Raw genomic sequence first — 20,512 nt, 5'->3', positions numbered from 1 at the left:
GTGCTTTGTTTATCAGCTCGCGCACATCAGCTATACAGGCGTTAATACTGAATGTTTAACGTTATATTCATTGCATACATATACTTCGTAGTAGACATCCTTAACTCCATTCTGCTCTCTGTTGTCGGTGTTTCTTTGTCTGAATATGGCACTTATCACATGTTGTGTGGTATCGGCGTTTGGTATCGGGGCATCCCTACCCATTGTTCACCTCTGCTCTCTGCGTCTGGAGCCAAGGTGCAAATGACCTGGGCCATTAGGGCCACCAAACCAGTTCAGGCCAGCAGTAAGGACAAAGAAATGCCTCAAGAGAGAGACAATCCATATAGACATATTGGCTTGAAACCACCAAAATGGACTGGAATACTGTAACGAACATTTCAGCATTTAGTCAGATGGTAAACTCCCTCCAATTTTTGTAATTCTAATTCTTTATTGTCAAGGTGAAAGTCCTTGGCTGGTGCCCTGAGGAACGGAGGGATGTGCCATCTGAGACCCGCACCCACAATAAGTGACGTGGCTTGTATTATTATTTGGTACACTGCAGTAACCAAAACCCACCACAATAATATAGACTTTAAAAGACTTGAAAAAACATAAAAAATTCTGTCTAATATGTACAGTAAACACACCTTTAAAAAAAATACAAAAATGATCACTTATTATCATTTTAATTTTTATATGTTTATTTAACTCTTTCCCACTAGAATATTATTTTTACGTTTCCAGTCACCACCAGCATTTCTTATCCTATTCACAAATCTGTCCCCCAGAATATTTTACTGTTTGAATATGTCAACAATTAATATATCAAAACAAATAAATTTTTATATAGTTCCATCCAAGAAACACTATTTCAAACTAAAAGAAAATAGCATTTTTGTCAAAAGACCGAATCATATTTAGAACGATGATCAAAACATATATGAGTCCATCAACACCTCCAAAGCTTGCACAGCTTCGGTATTTTTCTCTGTGCTGCGGAATGCTGTCAATGGTGGGGAAAGGGTTAAATGTACTAAAAATACTATGAATAATTATGCAGAATTGGAAAAAAAGAATTGCTATACGTTGTTCATGATTCCCATCCCTCATGTTAACCAATAGCCAAAAATATTGGAAAATACTCCACCCACACTAAATTGTAATGTTTTGTCTTTCAAATGCTTTTTCAATAAACAGAATTATTAATAATTATTTTATCATTCCGATTATTGAAATTTTTGTGAGCCAGAATCGCTTGAGAATGAATCCGTGAATGGATTTCTTTCCCTCCCACCCCTAGTTTGATCATAAGTCCCCGCAATCCATGTTATGTCCTCCCTCCCTGTCTTTCTCTCCAGCTCGTAACCTCGCTGCCTTTCTTTTACTTCTCCCAGTCTGTCGCTGTTGATTTCACACTCCCTCTCATTTAGTGTTAGTGTTTTCATATCTGAGACATGGACATTAGTGCGTAATGACAGTAAGTCTTGACGCCTAAAGAACTGATTGCTCCAGTCTTGTCATATCAAAGACACAAAGGAGTCTTAAGTAAATAAATCAGGCTATTCTGCTCTAGCAGAGAGCATCCCGTCAGCCTGCTCTGAAGGTTTGGGGTGAACGCTGTTTATTTCTCTCATCTCTTTTGAAGTTAGAGATCGGAGGCTGGACATGAAGATTTAGACATCTCATCAGCAACACCACATATCTGCACATAACTAAAGCTGGCTATACGGGCTCTGCATTAAGGGGCGACTCCTGTGGTTGTTGTTTTGCTCAGTTTTCCTCTGGCTTGGCCTGAAGGAGAGTGTCATTAATGCTCTAAGGGTGGAGTGTGTTTATTCTGCGCTTTTAGCGGAACTTTGTCCATTTACTCAAATGCTGACCATGGTGAATGTAAATAGCCATTATTCAGAACCAGCAGACAAGTAACTTGTCAAATTAACGCTAAACCTGCTTTTTAGACCATTTTTGGACTATTGGGCTCAACAGTAAAGATGGCCGGATGGCCCAGGGCCAATGTGAGCGGGTTTCAGGCCAGTTGACAAAAAAGTTGAATTCAAATGTCACTAAGGTAAAGATGTCTGGCTAACATGTAAAAGTTTTTTTTCCGAACTTTAAATGGCATCAGGCAGAAGTGTGTTGGATTTTGAAAAATATGAATTATGACAAAAAAAAAAATCCTTATTGATGGACTGCTGTTTATGTGCCAGTGCAATATTAGAACTACTCTTGGTCCAAAAAAAACAAAAAACTGTAAAATTGCTTACCAGAAACATTACACACCAGCATGAGACAAATGATCCTCTTACCACACCTACTGACTACTTAAAGACAACATGAAATCGACCCTGTTGAATTTTTTGTCATTAATATTTAATATCCCTAGTGTTGAGCATGATTATTTGCTGCATGTTATTCTATAAAAAAGAAGGGGGGAAAAAGGCTGTTAAAAAAAATCTGTTTCTGCAATGACTTTTGTAGGCCATGTGTTCAATAACTTATAATACTAATTAATAATATCATGTCCTAATTATGGTATTATAAATTGATTTCTTCTCCTACCTACCACTTTCCAGTTACAGTATGCTGTTAAATGTGTCACATTATGAATGTTAAATGTGTGTTGAATACAGTTCTGTTGTCTTTGAGATACCATGTGAAAAAATATTCTATACTATTCTATTCCCCACCCTACAAAGATACAGTTGTATTCAGCATGTCAAAGTTTGTCAAAAACAGTGGTATCAAAATATAATTCCTTCATGACAAACTAACAACTATCAACTGCTTATGAACCTGAATTTGCTGCTTTAACTTGAATGATCCGCTTCTGTCACGCTCTCAGCTTCCTGCTGCCCATATACAGTTGGGCTTCCCTGTGCTCATGTAAATTGACTGACAGGCAGAAAGCACCTCAAAGTCATCTGATTGGTGAATGTGAACGAATTTAAATGTGGTATAGATATTTTATATTCCATAAAAAAACAATATTACACACTGCACCTTTAATGCAAACAAAGCTTTCTGTTTGCGAAAATATTTGAGTCACAATTCATTTGTCAGAAGCCTTGTTACTATCTGAGAACATTTGCCTCTGCAGCGGTAACATCTGAGGCAATTTCAGACTGCCCTTTTGAAAAGTTTAAAGCTTCTCTGATATTGTCGAGTCCCATCATGTCACGTCGGTTTATTGTTAGAAACATTACCTTATACTTAGTCATAGCCCCTGTGTTTTGTGGGTCATGTTCTCTTTACATCACACCATAGTCAGTGAAAAAAAAAAAGAGAGACAAAACTCTGAAGCACACATGGCTCAGTGGGTGCTTCGTTTCTCATCTCTTAAGAGTTTCTCTCTGCGTGGTAGGTGTGATTGTTGTGGAACACACTCTGGCTGTTTATTCTCCACTGAACCAAGTGGCACTATGATAAGATTCTGCCTCTGTAATTTTGCAAGGTCACATTTCCTTGGTGAAGATGTCTGGTTGGTTGATTTGTGCCCAATCGTTTCTTTCCTAACTGATGGTCTGAGCCTTCTTGCTTGATGAAATATCACAAGTCTTCAAATTAATGTTATGCTCTGCTGATTAAACCTGGAATGGAATATTTCATACTATTTTTAGCAGCTGAGCTGGTTACGTATGCATATCTGAAAGATGAATATTGCTGTACCGCTGCTGAAAACACGATTGTCTGAGATGTGTTGGCAGAAGCTTGATAGATATTGTAGAGCACCAAATCAGCAGTGGTAGCTAAAGTACTTGACACTTAAGTAAAACTATAGATATCTTACCAGAAAATTACTTTGATAGAAGTTAAGTCACTGTTTAGAATATTACTTGAGTAAAAATGTTAAAGTATGTGATATTTATTGTACTTAAGTATGAAAAGTATTTTTAAATATTAAACTTAAGAATTGAAAATACAAGATTCAAAAATTGAAAAGTAGCAAATAAATATAAAAAATTGTTCTATACACAGTTTGAGCAGCAAGATTGTGTTCAGTTTTAACTCTTTCTTCCATTTTGTATCTTTGGGTTAGCATAAGAGCCCTTCATCTTGTACGGAGACATATCATCATTCCAACATAAGAAAACAGTTTTTGCGAATATGGAATCTGCATCTGAAGTGGCATTTAGATTCATTTACACAGACTGTTTAATGCAGCTCAGAGGTTACATGGATGCATTTAGCCAGCAGTTACAAATGCATAAATAATGTTGAATGTTGATATTTGAAAAGATTTAAAACATGAAAAGATACTTGAAAAGTGAGATTAAAGCCGCCACTGTTAATGAGCGAGTCATTGAAATTAAATCGATTCATTCAAAAGGTTGATTTATACAGGAATGAAACATTTGACTGTTTTAATGAGTGAGTCACTTAATCATTCATTCATTCAGAAAACTGATTCATTCAATAAGGAAACACCGTCTAAAATGTAAGTAGCGTAACTTAATACTAACTTTATTAAACTTGTATAAAATAAATATTACATTTGTTATTATGCTGATATCTGAAGAAAAAAATGTCACTCTTAGTGTGATATAGATGAACTATATTAAATGATATAAACATAAAAGACATACAGAGACATTTTGCCTCTTATCTTGAATGTTATTGGCTTTCTAAATGCATTTTAATCGACACAGTGTATGCGTGCACTCTCTGGGTGTGTTTTTGTTTGGTTTTTGTGATAATTAAATATTCAATGGAATATACATTTTTTCACATAACGTAAGAGTGCAGTTATTACAGTATGCTTAGTTATTACATTATGAGTTGCTACATAATTTGTATTTTAAAATGTATTTAAATTGAAAACAGTTTGAGAAATACAGCCTTGGTGAGCATAAGACACTTCTTCCAAAAACTTAATCTTGTCAACCCCAAACTTTTGAATGGTAGTGTATATTGTGTATATAACTAATAATCATACTGTATATGACATGTTTGAAGTAGTAAATTAACCTGTTATCAAAGTGTGTCAGTTTACTGATGTTCATTCACTCTTTAGCTTCAGCTCAAGCAGATCAGTCTCTGACAGACTATGATTTGGAATATTTGAAACAATCATACTCTTTCTAGATGTTTTGTGATTGTTAATTATTGCTGTCATTTATTTTGTCATTTTTATCAAGATGTTTACATGACAGTCATTTAATTAGCACCATGATTTAAGTCATTTTTAGTTGACTAGATTAAAACTGCCTGAGACTTCAGCATTTTCCGCCGTGCTCAGTCTAGCTGTTTTGAACACGTCTTATGTAAACACTCTGCCTTAAGACTCGTGTCCAATTGGGGTCAGACTAACTCAAAACTAGGCTAATTATACAGAGCTTCCTTTTACATCACACAGGCAACCCACCAACTATTCGAGTTTGAAAACGTAGTATTGCACATCCCAAAAAAATTAACAGGTGTTGTGGGCTGCACATGACACCAGAAAAAAACGAATAATCTGTCCGTGAAAGTGATGATTTTTAACGACCTAAAATAACGAAGATGAGATATTTTGACAAGCTTCCTCAGTCGCCTATTTTCTTAATGACTGTATTTTGAAGCTCTACCTCGTTCATCAAAGCTTTCACATCTTACAGTGGCGTTCGCAAATCAAACCGTTATTTAACAGTGCGGCTGTGTTTTATTTCAGATTATTCCTGACAGCCCGTTTTCAGTTCATTTAATTGCGCGCTCGTGGTTTAATTTCAGGACGGCAAGCTTTACATGCATAAATGACCTTTACGATTAGCTGAGGCACACGGCGCTGGAGGAGATTACACTCATTTATGCGTGTGACATCACTCACCTCTGTGGTTTATGTCTACGGGAAGCACAAATAAGGAAGCATGTATAGTCCAGTGAGATTTTCTCATGTCAAAGACATGTACAATGATTCATGCTTGCAGTTGTCTTGTACTGTTAATTTCTGATTTGTTTATGCTTCATGTGAGCCAGTGGCCTTAAACCTCTCATTAGCCAAAATCACATCAAGGCTCAGGTCCTGCCCAAACTTTTCTGGGTTGTAAAACATGCTATGAGTATTTTACATGCATTGCCATTTCATTAATTCCACTGTTCATCCTCAAATGTTTGGTTGGTTCTGTGAGTCTACAAAACACAGAGAATATAAAGAAGAGTCAGTTCTCATACCCTTGGTCCATATCCATCCTAGCTCTAATGAACTTCCCTTGCTTTTTTCTATCTCCCTTCAACAAGGCCAAGTGGAGTCAGTGGCCACGTTCAAGGGTAATGAGTTCTTCAGCTACGACCTGTCCCAAAAGCCCATCCAGAGCAGCACAGATGAAATCACCCTGTCCTTCCGAACGCTGCAGCGGAATGGTCTTCTGCTCCACACCGGCAAGTCTGCCGACTATGTCAACCTGTCTCTGAAAAGTGGGGCCGTGTGCCTGGTCATCAACCTTGGCTCCGGTGCCTTTGAGGCTCTGGTGGAGCCGTCCGACGGCAAGTTCAACGACAATGCCTGGCACGCGGTCCGTGTGTCCCGCAACCTACGTCAGGTAACGTTCATCTTTGCACATCGTGGCTCCACAGGGTGCTTCATTTGATCTTTCTGATATTTTTGATGACTGAATTTTGGGTAACTTGTATTAATGTGTTAAGTAGGTGTATAAATGTGTAATTGCAATATTAACTCTTTAAAACTGCTTTTAGCGATGTCTGCACTGCTAGCAAAAGTAATTAAACTCTTTAATAAAACTCTAAGTTTTCTGATTGGCTAATAGGGAATTAATTTCAAGCGTGGTAGTGGTCAAACAATCACTACAAGTAGTTTTAAGTCAGTCTAAACCTTTCATTTAGCTATGTGTTTCTTCTGAAATAACTGTTGTTCCACATATGATTTTAGCCTGAAATCCTGTGATATCAAGAGTATATTGTTTGTAATAAGAGGTGAATTTTAGGCTGCATTTTTGGGGAAGGGGTTGTTCCAAACAAAAGTGAGCAGCCAAATTTTCTTCAGGAAAGACCCTTCAATTAGGCCGTTAGCAAAGGAAACTTCATGGAAGTATATTAGTTTTTAAACCCAACCGGATGTGTCACTTACATATTTACAGATCTTGCAGGAATGAATCCTAAAACCTGTAAACAAATGAAAAAAAATGTAACTTTTGGTTCCTGAAGTCAATGTTGTTGTTGATTTTTTTTAGTTTTTTTTTTTAGAATGCCTTTTGAGTGCATGAAATAAGGTCTGTGGTTTAGCACAAGCTTAACATATTTTCACATTTTATTCTACAACATTAAAATGCATCAGTAATATGATTTTACATATCTTACTCCTTTGCTAACAAATGGCTGAATGGGACTACAAAAGAAATTGGTGACATTAAACGTCATGTCGAATAGGAAAAAGATAATTTGCAAGTCCACTTTTACAGCCTTGTTGTGTTGATACTTGTGCACCTGCACACTATTCTAACTCAAATTTTACAATTTGTAGACTTTAAATAAAGATTAAAGGAGTTGATGGAAATTAATTTATAATAATGTTATAATAATTTAATTTAATTATAATTTATGCATTTAGCAGACATTTTTATCCAAAGCGACTTACCAGTGCATTCAGGCTATATATTTTTTAACCAGTATGTAAATAAATTATTATTTATGTAAATAGTATAAATTAGTGGTGGTGATATTATAATCTTGTGACCTATGCTTAGCTTTTTTACTTCTGGTGATTGTATTTACAGTGTAGGCTTCAAAATTCATAAATATTGTGTTTATTTGAAAAGATCATCTGGATGACGAAACGTGAGAATCATAAACTTTTGTTGGTCACAGAGCTTATTTTCTGTAGTAATCCAAAAGCCAATGAAAAAAAAAAAATTCAGATAATGTTCAGATTTAATAAAGTGCTCAATTTTGAATGGAATTTACCCAGAGATGCGCTGCACAAAGCCCAGTCTTAATTGGAATCAGATGGTTTCACAGGTGCTTTAGTGGACCAGGCAGTTGGAGCTTGTCCACTTAACAATGCTAGCTATCAGAGAATTAACAAGGTAATATGTAACTCTAATTGCAAAATAGATTTGCGTTGCAAAATAGATTCACTGAGATGTGTTCATTTCAGCGATGTAGTGAGAGCAAAATATTTCTGTTGTTGGAATCTTGGAGGTCACTGCAGGATTGAAGTACCATTAAGCCACAGGCACTTCCAGACATAGACGGCGGTGATAATTACCTTCCAGTTGTTACTAACCAGTATGGATGTGTGTGTGTGAGTGTGTGTGAGTCCCTGTTGAGGAGAAGTGTTTTGATTTGGCGACTCCATTCAAGTCCTGACTGCACCGCTCTGTTTTGCCTGTGATTAAATACACAACGGTGAATATGCTCCAATTACGCTGGTAAAATAATCTTTCCAGTAAGCTTTCCATCTTGTGGAGAAAGGGGAATGTTTACTATTTATTATATAACCTAAGAGAAAAGGGGTCCCTCTATCACAGCCTTCAAAAAAGCAGCGATGTAGTTGAGGGTGTTTTTTTTTCAGTGCCATTATCCTGATTGTTTTCGATCCGTTATTGCTGAAATATGATTATATGATATGGCGCATCGTATAGACACACACTATGCCTGCTCGCTTCTGCCGCCACTGATTATTTCTCCATTTGACTGCCGTAACCTTTAGCTCAAGTGTTGCTTACAGAGCCGAGGGTGCACCTTGCATCTGTTAACGAATGAGCTGTATTTTTGTTCTGCCATGACAAATTATGGAAGTACCGAGCTCGCCGACGCCGAGCAGGCATAAACCAGTGCATAACGGGTGTTGACATTTTTACTTTTGTCATTCATTTACCTTAAATAATAAGTGAGTCGCTACTGCTGCTGTCATTCTTTACTCTAACGCTGCTGCCTCTGCAAGATCCCTCCTTCAAAACCCTCCCTGAACCATCTTGTTTGACAGATTAGTTGAATTCTCTCTCTTTTTCTCTCTTTTACTAACACTGAAGCCTCTAAGTAGATTTGTCATTGTTTATCTTCTGCCTTTACCCTTTCAAATACTAACATGAAATCCTCCATGGAATGTGAGCCATCTGTTTGCCGTTGACAGTGTCCAAAGAAATTAGGTATAAACTAACAGATTTCAACAGCTATTTTTTTTCTCATTCTTCCTGGGAAGATATATTCTAATGGAGGGCGGAGAAATTAGCATAATTTCGTGGTATGCTTAAATTTGCTTTAAAATTGCTAGTAAGTCATATTTCAATCCTTTTAAAGCGTCTGTGTAGTTTATGGTATGTAATTTTACTCTCCCTCCTTGTTTTTTTCTTTTTTTGAAGCGCGCAGGGGTTGGACTCCCTACGGTAAACAAACTACATTATATGGTAGATATCACATTCTAATTTGTCTAGTTTGGTTTGGCCCTTTCTTTTTATCTCTTTTTGCTTTTACTGTGCAGAAACGATGAAAGAAAAGTTTTAAAATGGCATCAATCCCCAGGTGTCATGTAAAAGTTCATTTTTTGCCATTTGCAATTTATGTACATTGTTTTTTTTTATTCCACTCACAATCCTCTCACCCATATCCTTATTCAAATGCTTTAGGTTGTATGAGTTCTACCATAAGTAACACATCTTATTTGGCTGAGAGTTTCTACGGTGGGCGTAAATGATGCTGTAAGCTGCTGACTACAGTCTGGGACACCCTATGGCTGACACTGGATTTGTTTTCTCAGACAGAATTTGTACTGACAAATGCATATTTTTATGCTTAATGTAAATCCTGATGTATTGCTCCAAAACCATATCCTCAGAATTACACAGACAAACTTGCCAGTGACATTAAATTACATGTGAATCTAAAATATAAACTGCCCAGTGTCAAAGTAAAAGGGCAGAGGGTGCTCTTTCAAAGCACTTCATAATTTCTCAGATAAAAGAAACAATCAAAAACAAACATTTGAGTGCAGCTCTTGTGCAGCATTTCTGTCCACCTGCTCTATTTTCCCTCATTCTCCCCCTTTGATGTTGGCTTTTATTAAATGTTGCAGCATCTCATACAGAGATTTCGGTGCACTGTATGATGTAGCATTTAATAATTCTGATTCTTGCTTAGATATGTCTCTTAATATGCAATGTTCTCAAGCATTGTGTTCATATCTGCCAAGTTAATCAACAGGAGAGAAGGGCAGTGAAGGCTTTTATTTGTAGATGCAGCTACATTAGCTTAGATACAGTTTACTGTTAATAGCACAATATATGCCCAATGCAAAGAAAAAAAAGGCAAGCAGAAAACTCTACTCTTCAAACTTTGCTGCAGACAGATGATTTCAGTGTGAAGCTTAGTTGATTATAATGGGAGCGATTTAGTTTCGACACGTCGTGTAGGTACGGTGTACCTGTGGGTTGCTTATGGTTGCCAAGCTACCTCTTAACTCCAATTAGGAGTTATAGTATAGAATATAGATATAATATAGAATATATAGAATTAATATAGAATTCAACTGCATAAATCTGCTATTTTTCAGTGGCTTCAAACCTGATTAAAATGGTCATATTTGTAATGTATTATTCTTTTGAGACTTGTTTTTAACTCAAGCATTGCATAATGTAAAATTATCATTTATAAATATGAATAATGATGTGAATGATCTTCCTTTTTGGTTTGCATCCTTCACATTGCAGTAAATAAAGAAGTAAATAAATATTATGTATTCATTTTTAAAGTATTTATTAAATTTGCTGAATTAAATAATATATGACTATTGAAAAAAACATTACATAGACTTTAAGTGATGTAAAATTACTCTGTGAGAGGATTTTGCACCTATCACCCCTAAATACAATCAGATAACATGTTTAGATGTTTACACTGTGTTAAAATGTACAAGCCCTTCTGTTTCTACAAGTAACATGTTATTGACAGTTCTTTCTCATTTCCAGTTGCCTTTAACTTTAACACTTTAATCTGAAAGAATGACCTTGGGCAGACAAATGGAGGTGTACTGCTTTAGCACAAACACTCACTGTTTATATGAATTGAAAGTGGAAAATGACAGAATTGAATAAAAATGATTGTGGCTGCCATACAGCCGTTATTAACCCTCTGTCTAGGGAACAGAGAAAAGATTGACCTCCCCTTACCCTTCTCTTCCTGTGGCAAGAGTACATCTTGTTTTCTTCATGAGTTTTTTTTTTTTTATTGATTTTCGTCTTTCATTTCTTTAAGTAGCTGATGACATGTGGCACTTTTTATCCAGCATGTGCACATGTTTTGCATCATTGGACTTACGCTTTGTATACCGTGCTTTTTTAAAAATATAATATGCAGCTTATACACACTATTATGCACCTGCATAATTTGCTTCCACTGCATGTGTGGGTAACTATTTTTGTTGATGTTGTGTGGTGCTGTACATTATTTATTTATTTTTTGGGTTTCTTTTCCTCTCCATATCTTGCTTTCTCTGCTCTTTCTCTCTTATAAAGGTTCAGACAAATACTGGGTTTCAATTTCAGGACAATGCATACCATCTACAATTTCCAGCAAACAAGCTGCATTTTTTTTCCAGCTTTGCCTACTTGTCCGCAGTAATAATAATGTTCACAGAATATTTGACGATATTAGAGATGGAATCTGAATCCTTTCTGTCTGTCGTCATGGAAACGCCTCAACCCCAAGCATTTATTAAGACCGTAAGAAACCACCTGTTTTGGATGTCTGCCAGTGTTTCCACACTTCAACATTAACATTTACAGATGTTGCAAGTATAATTGTGCTCTAGATGCATTTAATTAATCTTAAATTACTCTTTATAATGAGTCTAACTACATTAAGTCCTGAAATCGCAGCCCGAGATGCCTTAACCGTCATGCTTGTGTATTAACAAACTGAAAGCTGTTGCTACCCAAACACCTCCAAAGTATTCTTTTCAAGACATCTCTTCTATAATGTGTGAAATTAATCCAGTAGTTGATCAGAACTGACCACCAACATAGCTAAATGCAACCTCTGTTATACTAACAACCATTTTTGTGTCTCAATCCCCCCCTTTTATACTAATCTCGCACAGTCACCCTTAACATCACTTGCTAACCCACTCAACATTTAGTGATTCCTCTTAGCTCCTGTAGCCATACACCTCCCCTTCCTGTCTCTCCTCTCCAGCACTGACTAGTGCACAGTCCAGCACACATGACAGCATTCTCTCATTCAGAAAGCAGCAATAGCAGACATAAAAATGGGTTGCCCCCTCGCTAACGTATGCATACAAAACCAGAGGAACCCCCACGTGAAACAGATTTGAGTTTTTTTAGTAGAGGAACTTGCTGAACCCAACAAGGATTTCAGCTTTTGCATAATCAAAGGATTTCCCACGTTCCCTCTCTTGTTTCTTTTCTCTCTCTCTCTCTCTCTCTCTCTCTATTTTCTATCCCTCCGTGGCCTTTATGCAAACACAGGTGACGATATCGGTGGACGGCCTGCTGACAACCACTGGCTACACCCAGGAGGACTACACCATGCTGGGTTCAGATGATTTCTTCTATGTGGGTGGCAGTCCAAACACCGCAGATCTGCCTGGCTCCCCTGTGAGCAACAACTTCATGGGCTGCCTTAAAGATGTAAGAAGCATTTTGTTCTTTCCTTTGATTTCATGCGAGATGGTCGAGATCTGCTCAAAGAAGATCTGGTTTCTCGAGTTCCATTGATGTTCTTTTTGTTTGGCGAGTAGTCTGTCCTCTTTTACCTCTTCCTTATCTGTCCTTTCTCCTTTCTCTTTCACGTCCATTCGTACCCCTCCGAGCATGTCACATAATTTATGTCATGTCTATACTGTTGAAGTTCCAGCTTTACTATCCTGACAGCCAAATTAAAAATTGATTTCCTCTATAGTTCCCCATTCGACTGTCCCAGACTCTCCATCTCTGTCTCGTTGACCCCGGACTCTATTAATCACCACTCTCTACCTGCTCAACCGTTCAGTTAGTATCAGTGGCCCTCTTCAACAGGAGCTTGAGCGCTCCCTTATCGCACCTCTGATAGAGACATATACTCATCTAAAATGCTGTTACGCTTTTGGGAGTCTGTGTTTTGTCTTGTTTTAGTCTTGTCACTCTTTTGTTTTCATTTGGTCTTTTGTTGTACAGGTATTGTGTGTCATGATTGTTGTTGGATGTTCATGTTTTCCCCCATGTCGACTGCGTCCACCTGTGTAGCATTTAATTGGGCAGGTTTGTAATGGCTGCAATATAACAAAGAGTGAAAAATTTAAGGGGGTCTGAATACTTTCCGTACCCACTGTATATACTCTCTCGAGTCATTTGTCAGGTACTTATTAGTTGTAATATTTGGTGAGCCTTGTTTTGTGATTCTCTTGGTTGTTTTTTTCTTATCTCATCTTTGAAAATAAATATATATTTAGATCCTCCATTGAGACCACTTTTTTGCCGAGAACAAATCCCCTGCTTTATGTTGAGAACTATTTGATGTATTTAATAAAATATGAACGTAAAATGAACAGCTTGAAAAGTAGCTATTTTTTTACAATAAAATATCTGTATAGTCACAACTCAGAGGTTTTGACTTTCTTAAATGTATCCAATAATTATAAGCACTTAACAGTATCATTTTGTCACTCTATTTTTTTTCATTGTAGTAAATACTGTTTTGAATCATTTTAATGACTAAAACATATTTAACTGTCACACAGTTTGCATGCAAACCTGTTAATACAAGATTTTCCCTCATTGCGAATAAAGTAACGTTCCTCAAAATTGTGACACCCAAGGAAAGCAAATTACATTTATACATTTGGCAGACGCTTTTATCCAAACCGGCTTCTATTGCAATTGCATTCAAAGTACGTGTTTTTAGCAGTTCATGTATTCCTTGGGAATCAAACCCATGACTGATGTTGTTAGCACCCTACGCTATTGTCTCAGCTACAGCAATACTGGATTACTCATTTTGGATGAACAGTTTAGACCTTTTCTATGGCATGGCGGGAAGACAAATCAATGTTTCGTAATTTGTTTTAATTTTGTAAATTTAATCTGTGCAGTTTTTATGTTCATTGAATGTTTATCACCAGAGAATTTTCAAACCACTCAAACCTTGGTTCCAGGAAAAAGACTTTTTTTTTAAATGTATGATAACTAAAATGTCTTACAGTGTTTAGTCTGACCACCTGAGGTTGACATTTTCTGAAGGTTTAGAACCTTTTGTCTGATAATTGGGAAAAAAGATTTTGAGTCCCTGTTTTGTACCCCATTTTGAAAAGTGCCTGTTCCAAGAAGATTTGTACATTTTCTAAAGACAATTTAAGTAGTGCTTGCCAGTGGAAAAAGTCTCTGACAATACTTAGATGTTGTTTTTGGTTTCTTGAGCAGTTGTTGAGGTGTTCAGGGTGTTTTTAGTGCTTCATCATGCAGTTGCTAGGCTGTTGTGTGTGGTTGCTAAGGTGGCCCAAGTACAAAAAGTGTCTCCCTCTTCTATGTTTAGCATGTTTCTTTAGGGGGTTTGAAAAATCCCTAACCCCAAGTATAGTGACCTCCGATTACATGAATGTGAGATAGGAAACAAGCAACGAGACATTTTAAGAAACACTGAGAAAACAGACCCGTATCTTAATCTGATAGTGAATCAGGAAGATTCCTGATGCTTAGGTTGTGATGGTTTAAAATGGTCTCATTGACAGATCCCTCAGATTTTTTTGTCCACACTCTCAGGCAATAATTGCATTTTTCATGTTCCTTCGCTCGGAGCTGGCACCTCATGTTTTGCTCCTACCTCTTCCCTTTATTTTTCTGTCATGAGGGCTGACGAGAAACATAGCTGTCTCATGTTATTTTCAGAGACACTCAAGTTCACACCCAGCAACAAAGCGTCAGTCATCATCTTCGGACAGAGAGAGCGACTGGTGTAAAAATGAAAAGCATGTTTGCTGTGCTGGGCTGATTCGCCCATCTGGCTGTAGAGACAGTGCATGTGGCTGAGACAAAAAAAAATCAGCCCCAGGGGACACATTCACAATGCATGTGTTGTAGGAATGTTATTTTAGGATCAGTTTTGCTTTGTGTCTTATAGTGTGGGCTAGACATCATACCCTAGATCAAGATTTCTCAGTTGACATCACCTAATGAATGCGCTGTTTATGCGTGCGATTCAGAAAACCGCTTAGCTTTGGTATCGTCAGAGCTAATGTTAGCGTAGGATGATTCATCATCCTACATTCGTTAATGAAACAGAATATCGATTAGATGGTAGCGCTCTAGATGAGGTCGCTAGGTTTATGTGATCCACTCGTACTTCGAGTATTTAAAGAGACTGCTGTGTTTACTGACTTGAAAACTGTGCCCCCGAGGTACACGCATCAGCTGTGGTTTGTTTGTACCAGTGGGCAGCAGGCTACTCTATTCCACCCTGTTAGCATTCAAGCACTTTTTTTCCCTCTCTCTCTCTCCCCGTCCCAGGTGGTCTACACCAATAATGAGTTCAGACTGGAACTCTCCCGCCTGGCTGAATTGCGCGACCCCAGGGTCACCATCCACGGTGACCTGACCTTCCGCTGCGAGGATGTCGCCGCATTAGACCCCGTCAGTTTCGACATGCCGACTGCCTATGTAACCCTTCCGCACTGGAACGCAAAGAAAGCCGGTTCCGTGTCCTTCGACTTCCGAACCACCGAACCCAACGGCCTCCTGCTGTTCAGCCACGGGCGTCCGCAGAGTTCCAAAGATCACAGACCGAAGGTGGACTTCTTTGCCATGGAGCTGCTTGAAGGTTTCCTCTACCTGCTCATGGACATGGGCTCCGGGAGCATCAAGATGAAAGTCGGGAACAAAAAGGTCAATGACGGAGAATGGTGCCACGTGGATTTCCAGAGAGAGGGCAGGAAAGGTCAGGATACTGCAAGATCAGCACACACATTATTCGCCTGTTTAAAACGCTGTTGTTAACCTACTTGCTTTGATTTTTGCTCAGTTTTGAGACTGAAGGGACGTTTCCGCTTAATGTCTGCCATTAAAGCACCTCGTTCTGCCCGCTTAGGGTCCATCTGATATGCATACTTCACAAACTGCTTAATCACTGTACTCCATTTCTTCTACTTCTCATTACCTCTCATTACTATAAGAGCTCAACTCAAATACACTTTCCACAGTTTTAAAGCAGCAGGCCCGTCGTGAGATTTAGCAAATCCCGGGGGAAGAGGTTGAAGATCTTTCCACTAGCTGAGCTCAGGAAAAGGGGGGGGGGGGGGGGGGGGGGGGGAGGAAGCACAGTGGATTGTTAATGCTAGGGCTGTCAATTAAATGTGTTTTTTAACGGCTACTACAAGCATCCAGGGTTGTGCAGTTCATGAGTTTGAATTTGAATTGGCCACACCCCTCAGGAAGTTGAATTGGAATGAAAGGAAAAGGAATGTACTGATTTAGAATACACATCAAATACAGTCTATCATCTCTCTGTCTATCTGTCTGTCTGTCTGTCTGTCTGTCAATCTGTCATTCTGTTTGTCGTTCTGTCAGTCATTCGATTCGATTTGGTTGCTCTGTCTGATGTTCTATCTACAGTATATATCATTCTGTCTGTCGTTCTATCTGTCTTTCGTTTATTTTGTCTGTTATTCACTGTCAATCGGTCTATTGTTATTGTTTTTGTCTTGACAAACTTTGCTTTTCTAATGAAAATTAGTCATAAATTTCTTTGGATTCCAATTCATTTTAATTCTACTTCCTTACATCCAAATTCTAAAAGTTTACTGCCTCAATTCAAATTAAGGATTTGAATTGCAGTTGAAATGCATTGTCAGTGCCATTCTAAATAGTGCACAGCCTTGCAGACAACACTCTGCAAATGATTTTCTGATTATTTCCAGTTTCAGTTTAATTAATCAAAGTATCATGTCATCTTTTTTTCAGTAACACTTTAAGGACCAATTCTCACTATTAACAAGTTGCTTATTAGCATGCATATTACAATCATATTGGGTTTTTATTAGTACTTATAAAGAACACATTAGTACCTTAGTCTGCATGACCATATTTTAGATCCCTGAATTCTACCTCATACCTAAACTTAACAACTACCTTACTAACTATTAATAAGCAGCAAATTAGGAGTTTATTGAGGCTAAAGTCTTTGTTAATAGTGAGAATTGTTCCCTAAACTAAAATGTGACCTACTTTTCTAAATCAATTTATAGTCCTTTTATTAAAAATTGGACAAAAATAGCTCTAAATGTTGTGGTGCATAGGTTCACATGCAGATTATCATCAATCACTACTTCCTCCTCATTTCCTATCACCTAGGCTCTATCTCCGTCAATGGCCGCAGCATGCCCTTCTCCACCAATGAGGGCAGTGAGATTCTGGATCTCGATGGTGAAATGTTTCTGGGGGGTCTGCCGGAGGACAGCGGCAGTCTTCCTCTCCCCCCAGAGGTGTGGACCGCCCGCCTCAGGCTGGGCTTTGTGGGTTGCGTGCGGGATCTCTTTATAGATGGGCGCAGCAAGGACCTGCGGCAGTTGGCGGAGCTTCAGAGCGCTCCAGGTGTCAGCAGCTTCTGTACGAGAGAGACCCATCGGAGGTGCAGCTCTGAGCCCTGTTCCCACGGAGGCCGCTGCCGTGAGGGCTGGAATCGACATGTCTGCGACTGCACTGGAACTGGATATCTGGGCCCCAACTGTGAGATGGGTGAGGAAAGTAGGGCTTAAAGCAGTTGGGAGGGAGGATTAAACATGGGATTACTTCTTACTGATGAGACACGTTCTCATAAAGAAGAGCAAGGCTTCAGTGCTTCACTTGTATACTTTTATATTGAGATACAGCTGCACTTTAGTTGTATTCATCAGATCCCACCTGCCTAGACCTTTGTTTGCTATTGCTGTATCGTTTCTAACTCTCTCCTGCCCTCTGCTGTCTGTCATTAAGAATAGCACCTTGACCACACAATGTCCACTACAGACATGTCACAGGTGACTCAGCATAGGTGCACATACACTTGAAGCAATATTTGAATAGTTATATGTAGCGAATAATGTAAATAGTATACTAAAATTAGCATGTAGCATGATGGTAGCATGATATTTTGCTGATAATTATGTCTGCTTGGCTGATTAACAGAAGTTTATCGGTTTTCTTTTATGTGGCTTTACTGATCTTTTGAGTACAATCATGGAGTTGCATTGTAGTTTTATGCAAGGTTATTTTAATAAACTAAAACTAACCTGACTAAAATGAAAATAAAAATTAATAAAAACAATGTAGACACATTTTAAAAAACAGTAACCAAACAAAATGACAAAATACAACAAAGTTACTAAAATTAAAATGAAAAGTAAAAATCTAAAAACGTATATAACTCAAAATATATATAAAAAACAACCGTTTTTTAAGTATCTTAACAAATTACTATTATTATCATTATTATTAATGATAATAATAATATACAATAATAATAATAACTTCCATTACATATACATTACAATGTAAAAAACTTATTTAAATAAACATATTTCTTTATTTATTTAACTATATTGTAACTGTAATTAATATTGAAAATGTAATAATAATAATAATAATAGAAGTTTTATTACTTTTTAAATTTATATTTAATTTAAGTTATTTTCTTACTTATTTTAGACCACTTACAAATGTAAAAGCAACAGAAAAAATCCAAATTTTTTAGACCTGTGTTTTCTGATTTACTCTCTTTTTTTCTGCTCTCTCAGAATCTGCAGTGCTGAGTTATGATGGCAGCATGTTTCTGAAGGTCCTGATGCCTCACGCCGTTCACACTGAGGCTGAGGACGTGTCTCTGCGCTTCATGTCTCAGAGGGCTTATGGTCTGCTCATGGCCACCACCTCCAAAGAGTCCGCCGACACCCTGCGCCTAGAGCTGGACGGGGGAAGGGTCAGACTCACCGTCAACCTAGGTAACCTTCCACTGCTGACCTCCGGTGTCGAGGCACTCATAGAACAAGTGTGGGGTTCCTTCCAGAATGCATTTCACCTCCATTCCTCCATCTTTATCTCTTTCTTGTCTTCCTCTCTCACTGTCTCTCTTTCTTTCTTTCTTTCGTTCTTTCTTTCGTTCTTTCTTTCTTTCTCTCTCTCTCACCTGTGCAGCCTTCAATGGCTATCTTTTCTGCAGCTTTCAGAGCAGACAGCCAGAGAGACCAACCCAGGTAGTTTGTCCTCAGAAGGCACATTGAGTCATAATAGGGGAGACAGAGGGGAAATTATATAATTTTCCTACATTTGAAACATATGATCATAATAATATAATAGAATTAATATAAAATAATTGAATTTAATATTAACCACTATATTTCAAAGGGGAGCACATCTCAAAGCAATAATATTTTTGCTTAAATAATTTGACTAAAATATGAATCATTTTAGTCATCAGGAATAATATATTATTATAATATTGAAAGTAAAAGTCTTAAATGGGAATTATATATATATAAAAAAATGTTTCCCCAAAGTGATACAATTTTAATACATATCTATTATCAAGAAATAATAGATAGAAGTTTAATTTCAAAGACTGTCAAAACTTTAGCTGGGAAGACAATCACAGGGGGTTCAGGAAATTCTTTATACTCAAAGTGTAGTGATAAAAAGTAATCGAATCACATTTTTTTTTCAAGCAGAGAGAGAGCTTTACCAAGCATTCGCTGAATTAAGTGTTGGCAGTCTAGCTTGTTTGTGATTGAAGAAATGTAATTGCCCCCTGATCTCTCCCACCATAAAAACCAAATAGTAATTCTTCTAAAGTCTCTCACTGCCCTTTCAGCTCAGGCTCCTGCTCTGACTGCAGACTGTGTCTGTTTGTACAGACGATTACAGACAGTTCCAGTCCACAGGAGAGTGGAGTCTGAGCTAGTCTTCCTGTCTTAGAGCAGTGTGACAGTGAGACAGGTCCCTGGCTGTCTGTGGTCACTCTTCTGTAGCGGTTGACAGCTTGAGAGTTCACCTCAGCCAAGAGTGCTCGCACTCTTGCAGGACATTATTACCTCTCTTTAGTCATATCATCAGCCTGCACAATGTTTTTTCTTTTTTGTTCAATAGAAAATAGGACATTTGGCATGCAAAGGTTATTGGTAAATACTTTACCTTAGTAATGCCAGTTAATATAACAAACAAACTTCAAATTATAATCTCAGAGATTCTTCTATAAGACAAAATTCTGTTTTATTTGTGATGATTTAAATGTGCTTTTAAACCATTACGTTTTCTAATGAATGTGTCATTAGAAGTTTTTTGCATTCTCTTCTTGTTTCTTGATTTAAACTTCATTTAAACTAAACTAAACTTTATTCATCTAAAATTTTAACTTTAGAGGCAAACATGCTCAGAGGTTGGAAAAAGTATGTGCAGATACACTACCATTCAAAAGTTTGGGGTCAATTTAATTGTATTTACTGTCTATCTGTCTGTCTGTCTGTGTCTGTCTGACTGTCTATCTATCTTTTATATATATATATATATATATATATATATATATATATATATATATTTTTTTTTTTTTTTTTTTTTTTTTTTTTTTTTTTTTTTATTTATTTTTT

The 20,512-nt window shown here is 37.4% G+C and overlaps 1 protein-coding gene across 1 annotated transcript in view; it reads left to right on the top strand.

Annotated features, from left to right (window-relative positions):
• The window catches only part of LOC107557024 (neurexin-2-like), a gene marked incomplete at its 3' end in the record, with an annotated part of 379,214 nt that overhangs the window by 135,003 nt on the left and 223,699 nt on the right, over positions 1-20,512 (top strand). Inside the window, exons 7-12 of the mRNA XM_016240325.1 lie at positions 6,199-6,500; positions 9,279-9,302; positions 12,399-12,560; positions 15,411-15,837; positions 17,250-17,633; positions 18,671-18,874. Of these exons, the coding sequence (XP_016095811.1) occupies positions 6,199-6,500; positions 9,279-9,302; positions 12,399-12,560; positions 15,411-15,837; positions 17,250-17,633; positions 18,671-18,874 (1,503 nt within the window). The remainder of the gene's footprint in view (positions 1-6,198; positions 6,501-9,278; positions 9,303-12,398; positions 12,561-15,410; positions 15,838-17,249; positions 17,634-18,670; positions 18,875-20,512) is intronic.

The sequence above is a fragment of the Sinocyclocheilus grahami genome, unplaced genomic scaffold, assembly GCF_001515645.1.
Source record: "Sinocyclocheilus grahami isolate Dianchi unplaced genomic scaffold, SAMN03320097.WGS_v1.1 scaffold588.1, whole genome shotgun sequence".
Classification (NCBI taxonomy): Eukaryota; Metazoa; Chordata; class Actinopteri; order Cypriniformes; family Cyprinidae; genus Sinocyclocheilus; species Sinocyclocheilus grahami.
The sequence above is the reverse complement of the archived record's forward strand: the minus strand, read 5'-3'. Positions and strand labels throughout refer to the sequence as shown.